The sequence below is a fragment of the Oncorhynchus clarkii genome, chromosome 17, assembly GCF_045791955.1.
Source record: "Oncorhynchus clarkii lewisi isolate Uvic-CL-2024 chromosome 17, UVic_Ocla_1.0, whole genome shotgun sequence".
Lineage (NCBI taxonomy): Eukaryota > Metazoa > Chordata > Actinopteri > Salmoniformes > Salmonidae > Oncorhynchus > Oncorhynchus clarkii.
In genome coordinates, this window is record NC_092163.1 from 70,422,445 (window position 1) to 70,437,858 (window position 15,414).

Sequence of the window (15,414 nt, forward strand, 5' to 3'; positions counted from 1 at the left end):
ACATCGGGAGCTTGTGAGCGTGAGAATGAATAATCTTTACTACTTAAACCTTTTGTCTGGAGAAAATGACACATAGCTGCACTTTCAATGTTAGTTTCTTTATTTTTTTGCCATAAAACAATTGTCACTATGTACTGTACAAACATGACCATGAGATAGTAATCGAAGATTAATAAATACACACAAAGAGCAAGTGTCAACTTGGCACATGGGGACATAAGCCTCTCATTTTGATTTTGTCATTCATGATTCACAGCAGGTAAATCAACTGTTCAAATGTTTCAAACACAGGTGGATGTATGCTTAGACATTCACTTGGCAAGATAAACAAAGCAAGAATGCAGTTGTACAGTGATTTCTTGAGTGATAAGCTTGTCCTTCTCCACTCTACGATTGAGTGCACATAATACACTGTTTGAACCATAAAAATGGATGAAATAGCCTTCTCATGAATTTAGTATGGAGTTTAAAACTGTTAACACACAAAATAGTCAGGTATATGTTCAGGATCAAACAAAAAAAGGTCCAAAACAAATTGAGCCAAATGTAGCCTCTTCGTAGAATCAGTGAGTGAAATACTTACACACTTGTCACTAATATGTAGGCTCAGCATTCCCAAACAGTCCCATTACAAGTCAGAATGTTGAACAAACTTCATTTCAGCTTACTTTACCTGTTGCCTGCCAATTTTGTCCCTATGTCAGAGGTAATCTGATACAAAATATCCACAGGTAAGTGTTATCAACCCGATCTTCAGTACGCTAGTCTGTATATCGTTTGTATTTTATTTTCAATACGGATGTAATTTGCACTTGACAAACACTTACACAATATGGCTGAGCAAAACTTAACAGCAAACACTTCCTGCTGATTGCGAGGAAATGTTCTTCGGTCGACTATATTCGGCTATTGTCTACATATTGTGCATCACGTGCAATGCATCAATAGATTGAAAATACAAGCGACAGAACCTACTGGCGCCACAAAAAGTCAGGTAAACAACACTTTCCTGTGGATACCCTATCTCCACCTATTGCCAAAAGGACCAACAGCATGTACAACTGGTAGAGTAAGTGTAAATATCATTTTAGTAAACATTCTGCTTTGTAGAGACAATTGCGTCTTTTTAACAGCGACTTCTTTCAGACGGATATCCATGGAGTAACCATGGGAAAGTCTGATGTTTAGGCAAAGCCAAATGTAAACTATACAGTAAGTACGTATAAAATAATTAACAGAAAATTAGGAAAAGTGGTGTATTCATGGTGTTTCAGTAGTCATCTGGAGGTCTAGGTCAGGGTTTCACCTTTAGTAACCTTGGGAGTGAGAAACAGATACATAATGAATTTCAGATGTTCCAACAGATTTTTTTCTGTACCAGTATTTTATAACCTCATACCATCATGTGCATATTTCAAAACCACTTACCCTTGCTTCAATGTATTCAATCCTCCGCTCCAAGGCAGTTAGCTTCTCATTAAGAGTGGCTAACCGGGACCGACAGGACATATCTGGAAAATAAATTCACATGAAAATTGACTTGATGTTTTGTTCTTATTCATTTCATATTGTCCATTCCAGCAAGGTTCCAGCAATTGTGATGGATGCGTAGCCATGCCAGCTGAGTACAGTTTGGCTTAGATTGGTTTGGCCCTATTATTATTATTAAGCTATTAGGGTCAAATTCATTTTAGGTAGAATCACTACAGTAAATATAACCTCGAGGTCATAGCACAATCCACAGGACACTCGATTCAAACATATGGATTGTGTGATGCCAGACAATAGTAAAAAAAAGAAATGTATAACAATATAGCATTAACCTGACCCCAGATCTCTGTATGCAATGTGTAACTAACTCCTCAGACACTACTTGGCATGCCAAATTAGAGTTGGCTAAAGAAGGCATTATATCTGGGACCAGGACATTCATAATACCACTGGCAATTGTTGTGCAACAACCACTGCTACCTAAAGCTAGCGTCGTATGCGGGCTAGATAAGCAACCATCAATGGACTGCACCAGGGCTATGCTCTCTCAGGTCATGACAAGCTCACAAGACAGTAACAACATTACACGCTGGCCAGCTATCAAATACTGTTACCGCTACCCGTACGTAGTCCAAGCTAGCTAGCAAGTATTCGTTAGCTAGCTAACGTTAACTAGGAGTGGTCGGTTGCTTGTTTAGCTAGATAGCTAACGAGCGAGCCACTGGACGAAAGCAGGAAGGAATGCCTTGGGTAAAGCTTACCAAATGAATTTAGGAAATCGGCAATCTTCTTGATGCTACTCGTGATCACTTCTATATACTCGCGATTTGCCCAATCCTGATGGATTTCTCTTTGAACTGGGTCATCCTGGATAGACATCTTTACGAGTTTGCTAAACTCAATACTTCCGCCGTCTGGTAGGGTGCGCCAAATGCTGTCATCAAGGGGGGTTGGGTGGGTTGATCGCATGGTAAGAGCTATCCGGGATACTTGGGACGTCCAAACCCTAACCGTAGCCACAACCCTTCCCAATAACTATTTGAAATGTCAACTTCAGAAACCATTCCAGCAACATAAACTCACACGAAAGAGTTTACATGTTCATAATCAGTTTGCTCACGAGCCACATTCAACACGTCCAACTAGCTACTTAATCACGAGACAAGGATGGCGGTTGCAGATTCCAAGACCTTCAGAAGTTTAGCAAGTTCGAACTTTAACAATCAGTCAGAGTTATCAAACAAGCAACATCAGCGACAATGGTGAGGCCAACAAGCACTAACCCGCACCACACACAAGAGCTAATGTTAACGTACTTATTATTTCAGATCGATTGACACGAAATAGCTAGCATATATATATATATATATATATATATATAACACCCGATCGCTGTTCCATGGTGCTGAAGTACAAAGGTAGCTAGTTTAGCTATGTGTTTTTTGTTGCTATTAGCTTGAAGCTTTAGGCATACCAACAATGACAATTTCTATACTTATATAATCAATAAAAAAAAATAGCTAAGAAACTTGCCTTATCAAATGTCAAAGGGGTCAGGGTCAATATGCCCAGAAACATGGGTCATCCACTCAGATCTGGGTATTTTTTTTGGGGGGGGGGGGCAACTCATAGGCAAAATATTTAAGTGGCAGTGGAGAGAAAACCGGCACCTTTAAAGCTATTTTCCTGCAATTCTACACATTTTAAATTGGGACGGTGAAAACATTTAGCAATTTTAAAGCTATTTTCCTGCAATTCTACACATTCTACTACAGATATCTGAGTGAGAGTGACAAACAAAATCAATGGGGGCCCCCTGGAGGTCAGGGCCCCTAGGCACATGCCTTGAGTGCCTGGTCAGTAATTCGGCCAAGGTTTAGATAGCTGGTTCGACTAACTCACCTAGTAAACTATAAAATGTTAGTTGACATGGGCTAATTGCAATCCAGACTGTATTACAACCGGCCGTGATTGGTAGTCCCATAGGGCGACGCACATTTGGCCCAGCGTCGTCCTGGTTTGGCCGGTGTAGGCCGTCATTGCAAATAAGAATTTGTCCTTAACTGACTTGCCTAGTTAAATAAAGGTTCAAAATAAAAATATAATAATAGACTCTGTCAGGGACTGACTTTAAAATAGGACAACTGCTGATGCACTTCCAGCGGACGCTATGGGATATCAGCCACTATTCTACCATAACCATTTAATTTGTACAGCATTAGCCTCTCCAACAAGCCTGAAACAGTGTAAACAAGGACAAGGGCTAACTGATGCCTTGGACCGTGCAATGGAGGATATTACAGCACTAGAGATCTCTACACCTTCTTCTCTTGATAAGTCCAGCAAGGACTCACAAACAAAACTCCAATTTGAGGAACCACTTGTCAGGTATAGAGATTATGGATACATAAAAAGCAAACAGACTTAATTACAATAGGCTATACTATAACAATGTTATTTTGAGGTCATTTGTCATTTTGTCATTCAAAAGGCGAGAGAAGTCAAGGCATAAAAGGGAGGGCTTTGCACTGTCAAGCAAATCCGAAGCTCCATTCCCTAAAGATCTACTTGAAGTTTTAGGTTAGTATTAAAACACCAACTAATTAAAGATTAGTTAAAACACAATTTGTGATGTTCACACGCTGATGGTTATTTTTCATTTTTCCACATTTCAATGATAAACAAAATGAATGTTTAAGGTCAGCCCTTGTACTAGTTTAAAGACACAAAGCTATCACATAAAGGAGATGGCAAACACCAACCACTCAAAGCTTGCATTGTGTCCCCTGCAAAGGGACTTCAGCTATCCAGACTCTGGAGGATCTAGTGGCTAAACTGGAGTTTGAGAATGAGCTGCACCGTGTGTGTGGGAATCAGGACGTAGACAAGGAGTTTCTATCACCAGAGGAACACAGTTCAGACAGCTTAGTAGAGGACAGAAGCAGCAGCAATGGAGATGTGTCCAGTTCAGAGGAGGACCACTGCATGTTAGAGATTGTGTTGCAGATGGAAAGGGAGTATGGTTTTTCTGTTTATTACAATGAATTCTGTACTCAATGACAAGGCCCTCATTCAGCCAGTTATCTGTACACAGAGCATCGTGACATAGGCTTCTGTTGATAACAACTCCTCAGGAAAGATTTTCAAGACAAACCTGTCTGAAATTAGGATTAAATCTGGGCTCACTTTACAATACATAGAACAATCAGAGAAGTGAATTATTCAGCAGCAAACTTGCAGTTTTTTATGTATCCCTCTACTTTATTTTGTAGAGAGACATCTAGGCTGTCATATTTCATTGGTTCAAGTTACTGTAGTTTCTGTTTTTTATACACCATAAAGTCAGTTTATAGTATTTATAACCAATATTAAAACTATTTGATTGTAACAATCTATAGAACATTGCTCTGTTGTAAAAACTTTGATTGTATGTTAATATCAACCATCAACCTGTTATCACTCCTCAAGTGACTGTTATTACTCCTCAAATGTAGAATTACATAAAGTTAACGGAAATGAAAACCAAAAAAAAACATGTTTTTATTACATTTATTTCTCCACTGACTGGTCTTTGCTATACATGAGTAATACACTACTGTTAGATTCAGGACTTTACATCTTTATCAGAAACTCCCCTCACAACAAAGGTTTTAAGGAATGTCTTCATTCAGTAAAGAGCCTAAAAAAACAAGAGTATCTTGCACAGGAGAGCAAAGCCAATTGAAACAAATGCAGCATTCCTACAGAGGCAGATGCTAGTAGCAAAAGCCGTTGGTACTGGTGAAGGGATATTGTGATTGTGATGAAGAAAATGTGCGACTGCTGATTAACAGGAGAGTGAAGACATTCTGTGTTGTTCCTGTGGCCCTCTACATCCTTATCACCACCACCACTGTACCCCTGTGAGAGCTCTGCCTGGACGGTTTATTTCACATTGAGTAGCTCCTTAATATCTGCCTCAATGTCACTGGTCAGGAACCTTCTGCTGTAGCGCTTGTAAGGATCTCCATCAGGACTGACCAGGAACTTTTCAAAGTTCCAGGAGATGTCATTCCTGCAGACAGGGCTCCACATGATGAACTTGGGGTCGCTCATGAGGGCCATGGTGTCATCGGAGGGGAATGGCAATTTATCCTTGAGATACACAAACAAGGGGTGGGCATCCTTCCCATTCACATCCATCTTCTCAAAAAGTGGAAATTTGGGCTCAAAGCCATTTCCTGGACGGATATACTTCAGGGACCTCAGGATCTCATCATTCTTACAATTCTCCTGTTTATACAGAATCAGAATCAATAAACAATAAATCTGTTTCAGAAATGATCTTAATTGAAGCATGTTAACAACATGGGGGGGACTACGAATGTTTCAATGATGAGTCCCAAAAGTATTACACAGACAAGAGTTTAACAATATTGTTGTTATTACCAATCTACAATGTTGCAACAACTGCCACAAACTACATTTGGGCTCGCAGTCTGAGAGTTGACCACTACTTGACCACCACATTTCAAATATAAGACTGAATAATCTGCAATATTGAAATTCATATAGAAAAATAAGTGAATGCCTACCTGATGGCCAAACTGGTTGCAGGGCACCCCAAGAACCACGAGCCCCTTTTCAGAATACTGCGAATGGAGCTCGTTCATCTGAGTGTAGTCCCTGGTTGTTGTTCCTCAGAGTGACGCCACATTTTCAATAAGCACAACTTTATCCTTTAGGGACGAGAAATGTAGCAAATCTCCAGACAGCAATTTAGCTGAAAAGTCGTAAAACTTCTTTATTTTCCCAGCCATTTCATGAAGCAACGACGTCTAACTTTCGGATAACTTCCGTTTTCTTAGCTTTTGTACAGCAACTGAAAAGGGGAGGTGCGACTTTTCAAAGTTTGAGGAAGTCGCAGTTTCGAGAACCACCGATGGTGAAAAATGTGGGAAAAATTAGTTTAAAATAAAGTTAAAGTATTTATGTGGAAATAATGATATGGAATTATCCATCTAACGAATGTCCTTAATTTGAGTATATATTAAGGTTGGAGTAAATACAAAACATTATGAAGCCGGCTCCGGCTGTACCAAACTAGTTAGAATTTGCTGCCATCTATTGGCAATTTTAGAGAGGTTCCTCCATGGGATGAATTCTAGTCGATCACAAACATCCCTAATCCGATTTTTTTGGTCCAATCTGAAAAATCTATAACACATACACAGCAGTGCCTTTTGGACCTCTTAATTTTAAAGGGGAAAATATAAAAAAAATTATATGTATATTCCTTCAGAAAAAAAATTCTTAACAGGGAACCTAATAAAGTGGACATTTGGAGATTAAATTAGCCATAACTCCGTGAGTGACCAAGAATGATCTAGAATAATGGTAAACACTTGAACAGGATTTTAACTTCTCTATCAAACATAGTTTAACATTTCGATTTTGTTTGTATATATAATTTTGCCTAACAAGGTGTAAATGAGTGGGAAATACAGACTAACAACATGAAACAATGGTAAAATAGATACATCTGAGTGTTTATATTTATTTATCTTTGCACCGTTGTTTTCCCACCAAATAAATTATGACACTTCCTGAATGTGGTGTCATTGTAGGAAAGGGTTGTTTTCTTAAATGGAAAATTTACAACAAACTAACAGGGTGGAAAGTGATATCAGGGACACACAGTAAATCTTAAATAAAATAATAATAAATACAATAATCATGTAAAAAAGTTATGAGAGAGAATTTAACTAGAACTATAAAATAATGAAGACTTTTTTAAAATATTGTATTATTTTATGGCTTATATTTCTCGTAGAAGTTGATGAATAACCTCCGGGGACATGGCAGAAACTCCTATGTCCACTGATTTTTTATTTAGAAAATGCATAAAATTCGCTTTTAATATCCATATTTGTGAGTTTTTAAGGTAAAGGACACCTGACCTTGTATTTAAAGCTTTTTGAAATCCGCATGTCTGACTACTATACACTAAATAAGAAGTGATATTTCCTGGGGACAGGAAAGGCACCGCATGATAGCAATAACCCAGCAGTTAACAGTAGTGTTAATATAATCCATCTTCATCTAAATATTTCCTTTTCAAAGTAAGATATTGACATTTTCAGATAAACACAATTGCGGTCTATCAGTTTTATTTTGCCTATTTAAAACCAGCTTACCTTAACCAGGTAAGCTAGTTGAGAACAAGTTCTCATTTACAATTGCGACCTGGCCAAGATAAAGCAAAGCAGTGCGACACAAACAACAACACAGAGTTACACATGGAATAAACAAGCGTACAGTCAATAACACAATAGAAAAAAATAAAGTCTATATACAGTGTGTGCAAATGGCGTGAGGAGGTAAGGCAATAAATAGGCCATAGTAGCAAAGTAATTACAATTTAGCAAATTAAAACTGGAGTGATAGATGAGAAGATGATGATGTGCAAGTAGAGATACTGGTGTGCAAAAGAGCAGAAAAGTAAATAAAAACAATATGGGGATGAGGTAGGTAGATTGGGTGGGCTATTTACAGATGGACTATGTACTATGTACTCATCACTGGCAGCAGAGAACTGGAAGGAAAGGCGGCCAAAGGAGGCTTTGGGTATTTTTAAATGAAAACAATTATTTCACCTTTATTTAACCAGGTAAGCTAGTTGAGAACAAGTTCTCATTTAGAACTGCGACCTGGCCAAGATAAAGCAGTGCGACACAAACAACAGCACAGAGTTACACATGGAATAAACAAGTCTATAGCACAATAGAAAAAACAAAGTGTGTGTAAAAGGCCATAGTAGCAAGTAGCAAGCAATATACCTGCTGTTATTGTGACCAGTGAGGCAGAGCTTTAGACTTTTAATTTTATTTTCACCCCTTTTTTATTTGCGGTATCCAATTGGTGGTAGTTACAGTCTTGTCTCATTGCTGCAACTCCCGTATGGACTCAGGAGAGGCAAAGGTTGCGTCCTCTGAAGCACAACCCAACCTAGCCGCACTGCTACTTGACACAACACACATTCAACCCGGAAGCCAGCCACACCAATGTGTCAGAGGAAACACCGTACCTGGTGACCTGGTCAGCGTGCACTGCCCACCACAGGAGTTGTTAGTGCGTGATGAGACAAGGATATCCCTGCTGGCCAAGCCCTCCCTAACCCGGACGATGCTGGGCCAATTGTGCGTCACCCCATGGACCTGCCGGTCGCGGACGACTGCAGCAGAGCCTGGGCTCGAACCCAGAGTCTCTGGTGGCACAGCTATCACTGCAATGCCTTGGACCACTGCGCCACCCGGGAAGCCCTACCTAGCATAGACTTATAGATGACCTGGAGCCAGTGGGTCTGGCGACGAATATGTAGCGAGGGCCAGCCGACTAGAGCATACAGGTCGCAGTGGTGGGTGGTGTAAGGGGCTTTGGTGACAAAACGGATGGCACTGTGATAGACTACATCCAGTTTGCTGAGTAGACTGTTGGAAGCTATTTTGTAGATGACGTCGCCATAGGTAGGATAGTCAGTTTTACTAGGGTAAGTTTGGCGGCGTAAGTGAAGGAGGCTTTGTTGCAAAATAGAAAGCCGATTCTAGATTTGATTTTGGATTGGAGATGGTTAATATGAGTCTGGAAGGAGAGTTTAGTCTAGCCAGACACCTATGTATTTGTAGTTGTCCACATATTCTAGGTCAGAACCGTCCAGGGTAGTGATGCTAGTATTTGGTTTTACTAGCGTTTAAGAGTAGTTAGAGGCCACGGAAGGTGTGTTGTATGGCATTGCAGCTCATTTGGAGGTTAGTTAACACAGTGTCCAAAGAAGGGCCAGATGTATACAGAATGGTGTAGTCTGAGTAGAGGTGGATCAGAGAATCACCAGCAGCAAGAGCGACATCATTGATATATACAGAGAAAAGAATCAGCCCGAGAATTTAACCCTGTGGTACCCCCATAGAGGCTGCCAGAGGTCCGGACAACAGGCCCTCCGATTTGACACACTGAACTCAAAGAAGTAGTTGGTGAACCAGGCGAAGCAGTCATTTGAGAAACCAAGGCTGTCGAGTCTGCCGATAAGAATACGGTGATTGACAGTAAGTACTCTGACACTGAAAAGAGCCTTGAAGCTATAACCCTACAGTATGTATATTCTGTGAGAGTACAGTATGTATATTATGTGAGAGGGATTGATTTGAGATTGAATCAGGTGTGCTAAGGCAGGCTATGAATGACGCAAATCATGTGACTCAAAAGCGTGGCTTTTCCTCTGCCTCCCCCTGTTGCTCCTAAAAATGGTAACAGGATGAGGAAGCACTTCGATATCAAAATAGGGCAAACCAACAAGCTATCTACTTAAATATATCACACTAGAAGCACTGAAACTGTGCGTCGTTCAGTTTCATATTCGTCAGATACTGTGAGTGGTTTTTACGTTTTCAGAAAAAACATTCAAGTGCGAGAAGGGGACACCTTGGTCCTTGCACGGACCCCATGTCCGCTAACGGGATGTGAAAATAAACAGCGAGACTGTTATAATGGTGTTTCCACGCTCAGTCAGTGTTAGCTAATTGAATTATAACCTGGCGGCTCGTTATGGGGATGTGCCATAGTTTTAGATCTAGGATTATAGGACCGCACTCATCGATAACCTACAGCGGGCGAACGGGTGCTAATGCTGGGCTAGATGGCGAGCCTGGGCAGCAGGATAATTGTTCCGACCTGGAGCTTCGGGATCAACGCAGAGTGGAGGAGAAAGCACGGATCAAAGCAGAAATAAAGAGAAGTCGGAACATAGACAAGAGTCTGAAAGCAGAGAAGAGGGAGTACAAACAAACCCACAGGCTTCTGCTATTGGGTAGGTTAATTGAACTGTTAAACGACCTAATTTAAAGTGTTGTGCTCTGCACTGTATATTTGGCCATATGTCCATAAGGATCTCAGCTTTGTGATCATTTGCTAACTGGACAAGTAACCTGACTGATCTGCCATGACTGCTAATAAGCTTGTTCTGTGTTTTTATTCAGCAGAATATTCACACTGAAATTGGATATAGTTACCATATATAGGCTAGGCCCTGCACTTGTTAAATCACTAATGTCATTTTACCAATATATCAAGAGTCAAGACCTTATACGTTGTAGTTCCCTCTGATATCGAACTGGCTATCTACACTGATATCTCAGCTGCTTTCTCTACACCGTTGTGGGTGATGCTTATTGATGTCCAAACAACACGTTATTTTTGAGGGACTGTTTGTTGTAAGTGTAAATATGCAACAGCAGTACATACACCCCTATTTATCGCTTGTTATTACACTCACAGTTTATTTAGTGAGTGAATTAAGAAACGACATGCTATCATAGGTTTCAGAGGCTAATGCTGCCTTGAGGGTATATGAGAACAGGCAGATTCTCACATGCTTGCTTTTTGAGAAAAGAGACCAAAACAAGATTAATTTGAAAAGCAGACTGTATAAGCTAAATGTGGCATTATATGTATCTTATACACACACACACACACACACACACACACACACACACACACACACACACACACACACACACATATATATATATGCAGAAAATGATCCATAAGGACATGTAATAACTGCTTATGGCTGCTTGTAACTGCTTATGCCAGTTCTTGTGGAAGGCGTTGTTTTGATTTGCTCAAGTGAAGGAGAACAGGTTTCATTAAAAAAAAAGTTTAATCAAAAGTGTTAGCAAAGTAAGACCTTGATACAACCTATAGTTAGTTATAGACTGTATCACAAGGAGACCCTTAGCTCCTTTGCCTTTTATAGAAGCTGCCCCTTTTTTCTACGTTACACAAGGAAAGGAGGGCAGTCTGCAGACACAAGTGGAAGAACTGTGTGGGCTCTGTGACCAAAATACACTAGTCATGTGGGCTGTAGGTTTAAGAACAGACTGGACATGAGCAGAATGACAACCTACGTATGCTTATGAACAATCAGGTGTGAGTTAGTTAGTTATTATCTTAATCATTGCTTCTCTTCGTTGTTCTGCTGATGATCTCCACCCTGTTAGCTAAGGCTATCTTCTGTGTCCTTAGGGGACCTCTTGTTGGAGTTTGAAATGTTGTTTTTAGAATAACAGAACAAAGTAGAGGTATGATTGTGCTAAAATGCTAATTTGTAGAAAACAAAAAAGGAGCTACCTTGTTTAATTTTATTACATCTTCTTAGCCAGATTAATTGTTTTGAAACTCAAATCCGGTGGCGACATGTCATTCAGTGCAGGTAGGGCAGAGCCCCGCTTATTTTGAGCCCCACCTGTTAGGCTAAAAACAAATATATATATATATATATATATATACACTTCAACTGTGAGAGACGGAATCTAAAACAAAAATCCAGAAAATCACATTGTATGATTTTTAAGTAATTCATTTGCATTTTATTGCATGACATAAGTATTTGATCACCTACCAACCAGTAAGAATTCCGGCTCTCACAGACCTGTTAGTTTTTCTTAAAGAAGTCCTCCTGTTCTCCATTCATTACCTGTATTAACTGCACCTGTTTGAACTTGTTACATGTATAAAAGACACCTGTCCACACACTCATTCAAACAGACTCCAAACTCTCCACAATGGCCAAGAACAGAAAGCTGTGTAAGGACATCAGGGATAAATTGTAGACCTGCACAAGGCTGGAATGGGCTACAGGACCATAGGCAAGCAGCTTTGTGAGAAGGCAACAACTATTGGCGCAATTATTAGAAAATGGAAGAAGTTCAAGATGGCGGTCAATCACCCTCGGTCTGGGGCTCTTTGCAAGATCTCACCTCGTGGGGCATCAATGATCATGAGGAAGGTGAGGGATCAGCCTAGAACTACACGGCAGGACCTGGTCAATGACCTGAAGAGAGCTGGGACCACAGTCTCAAAGAAAACCATTAGTAACACACTACACCGTCATGGATTAAAATCCTGCAGCGCACGCAAGGTCCCCCTGCTCAAGCCAGCGCATATCCAGGCCCGTCTGACGTTTGCCAATGACCATCTGGATGATCCAGAGGAAGAATGGGAGAAGGTCATGTGGTCTGATGAGACAAAAATTTAGCTTTTTGGTCTAAACTCCACTTGCAGGGTTTGGAGGAAGAAGAAGGATGAGTACACGAAACCTGAAGGATCTGGAGATGGTCTGTATGGAGGAGTGGGCCAAAATCCCTGCTGCAGTGTGTGCAAACCTGGTCAAGAACTACAGGAAACGTATGATCTCTGTATTTGCAAACAAAGATTTCTGTATCAAATATTTAGTTCTGCTGTTGTGATGTATCAAATACTTATGTCATGCAAAAAAATGCAAATTAATTACTTAAAAATCATACAATGCGATTTTCTGGAATTTTGTTTTAGATTTCGTCTCTCACAGTTGAAGTGTACCTATGATAAAAATTACAGACCTCTCTCTACATGCTTTGTAAGTAGGAAAACCTGCAAAATCAGTGTATCAAATACTTGTTCTCCCCGCTGTATATATGTGTGTGTGTGTGTATGTGTATATGTATGTATGTATGTATGTATGTGTATTTATTCTTGCCTGTTTTGCATGTTATTTTGGCATTAATACATGTCCCATATCAGTTAGCAAGCAATGTAAAAAAATAAATAATAATTGAGTTAATAAAGCTGCATACAAACATGGTCTCTTTTTTGTTTTGAGTAAGACAGCTCCAAAATGCAGGTGTTTCAGCCTAGCTCAGTGCTTTCTGTGGTGGTAGACTCAAAAATAAAAGCTTCCAGGAGTATCCTTTAGGGGTTCTTCAAATTGAAACTGTGGGGGAACCCCTATAAGTTCTTCAAAGAACCCCTTTTAATGGATCCTCAAATAACCTTTTGGGATTAATTTTTGAACTACCCCCCCCCTCTCCCCTATTATTACTAATAAAAATATGCATAACAATAACACAATATTTTAGTTGTCAGTGTTTATTATGATTTTAGTGACAAAGCAGAATTTAAAAAAAGCCAAATATGAGGTAAACCCCAAGTCCAATGGATATATCGTCTGGCGTGTTGATGTTAATGTGTTGATGTTCTCCGTATCCATAGACAGAAAAATGTTGCAGTGCATGGTGATCGAACAGGTTTCCTGTTATGTTCATCAGAGGTGTAGGGAGGGTAAAATATGTGAATCCAAAAAATAGTACTTATACAGATGATTAACAAAACATGCACACAACAGTATTCATACCTTGGTTTTTGTGGTAAATGTTCATGAAAAAAACTGTTTTGATAATGGTTTTCATACACATAGTTTGTCCATAATTGTAGAGGACTATGGGATTTTTATTGAAGAGGTAAGGGAGGAGAATGGTACATGTGATCTGCATAACATACCACAATTGGCATGGTATCATCATCAAACCATATCAATTTAGATCATACAAGGGACAAACCTTACCTTAAATTGAGATCTTTACATTTTCAGTTAAGTGCTATCCTTTCAAATTCAAATGTTTCAATTGGGCAGTTAGGTTTCTGCAAGAACCCCCACTAACTAAGGAGGTTCCTCGATGAACCCCACCTCCTATGGGGTTCTTGGAAGAACCTTTTGGAGGCCATTTTCAGTGCCAAGAACCCTAAGGTTGTCACGCCCTGACCTTAGATATCGCTGTTTTCTTTATATTTTGGTTAGGTCAGGGCGTGACTAGGGTGGGTACGCTAGTTTTTGTATTCTCTAGGTTTTTTGTATATCTATGGTGGCCTGATATGGTTCCCAATCAGAGGCAGCTGTTTATCGTTGTCTCTGATTGGGGATGATATTTAGTTAGCCATTTTCCCTTTGGTGTTTGTGGGATCTTGTCTATGTGTAGTTGCCTGTCAGTACTCGTTTGTATAGCTTCATGTTTAATTTTGTTATTTTGTTAGTTTGTTCAGTGTTCATTCTTTTAATAAATAAGAATGTACACATACCACGCTGCGCCTTGGTCCGATCCTTATAACGAACGTGACAAAGGTTCTTCAAAGAAATTTGAGGATCTTAGAAGAACCCTTGTTGAACCCCTCATTTTTAGAGTGCTCAGGGGCTCCCGAGTGGCGCAGTGATCTAAGGCACTGCATCTCAGTGCTAGAGGTGTCACTACAGATCCTGGTTCAATTACAGGCTGTATCACATCCAGCTGTGATTGGGAGTCCCATAGGTGGCACACAACTGGCCCAGCGTCATCCGGGTTAGGCCGTCATTGTAAATAATATTTTTTTCTTAACTGACTTGCCTAGTTAAATAAATAAATAAAAATACAGAGGGTAGGGGTGGTAATGTTCTCTAGTTACGCCGTAATTGGCTCAGTGTTCTGTCACTCATGGGGACACTATGTCACTGCAGAATCTACAGGGAGAGCTATAAAGTTCAAGCCCCTTGGGTGCTGTCATAGATTTACATTAGAAGTGCCCATCCAGTATGACTTCCGCTGCTTTCAAAATAACTGGAAACTCGGAACTGGAAAATCTCAGACTTCAGTGATTTCAAGACAACTGGGAACTCTGGGGGGGGGGGGGGGGGGGGGGGGGGGGGGGGGATACGTTGGGGAACGGTCATCCAAATCTGAATTCCAAGTTGGGAACTCTGGCCTCTTTCTAGAGTTCCGACCTTAAGATCCCTGACGTCATGATTCAAACTTGTTTTTTCCCGATATCCCAGTTGTCTTGAAAGCACCATAAATCCAGAGAATGGTGACAAAATGTGCCCACAAGAAGGACCACCATGCCACCTTCCTGTTCAAGTGAGCACAGCACAACAAGGGGAGTCCAAAAATGTATTGTATTCTGCCTCATAAATGATGTAATATGCCAGGGAGATACGTATACTGTAGCTAAGAAAGTAATAGTAAGTGTATGCCTAGTTAAATAAAGGCTAAATAACAAAATAAATGTAAGCTGTTAGTAGCCCATGTGCCTCACCCTATTAAT

General features: G+C 40.1%; 2 protein-coding genes across 2 annotated transcripts in view; one reads left to right on the forward strand and one right to left on the reverse strand.

Annotated features, from left to right (window-relative positions):
• Positions 1-5,024: 5,024 nt before the first annotated feature.
• On the reverse strand, positions 5,025-6,367 carry LOC139371344 (glutathione peroxidase 1-like). The gene is made up of 2 exons (XM_071111690.1): positions 6,066-6,367; positions 5,025-5,763 (listed from the first exon to the last, which is right to left on the reverse strand). The coding sequence occupies exons 1-2, from the start codon at positions 6,141-6,143 to the stop codon at positions 5,416-5,418; spliced, it is 426 nt and encodes a 141-aa protein (XP_070967791.1). The 5' UTR covers positions 6,144-6,367; the 3' UTR covers positions 5,025-5,415.
• A 3,418-nt stretch (positions 6,368-9,785) lies between these two features.
• Positions 9,786-15,414, forward strand: part of LOC139371346 (guanine nucleotide-binding protein G(s) subunit alpha-like) — a 50,880-nt gene continuing 45,251 nt past the window's right edge. Inside the window, exon 1 of the mRNA XM_071111693.1 lies at positions 9,786-10,333. Coding sequence (XP_070967794.1) covers positions 10,072-10,333 — 262 coding nt within the window. The 5' untranslated portion in view covers positions 9,786-10,071. The remainder of the gene's footprint in view (positions 10,334-15,414) is intronic.

Bases quoted from the DNA above. Each gene is read 5' to 3' on its own strand.
- LOC139371344 (XM_071111690.1), bottom strand. From the start codon at position 6,143: ATGAACGAGCTCCATTCGCAGTATTCTGAAAAGGGGCTCGTGGTTCTT. The intron at 5,764-6,065 runs GTAGGCATTCAC...CTGTATAAACAG, and splicing joins GCAACCAGTTTGGCCATCAG to GAGAATTGTAAGAATGATGA.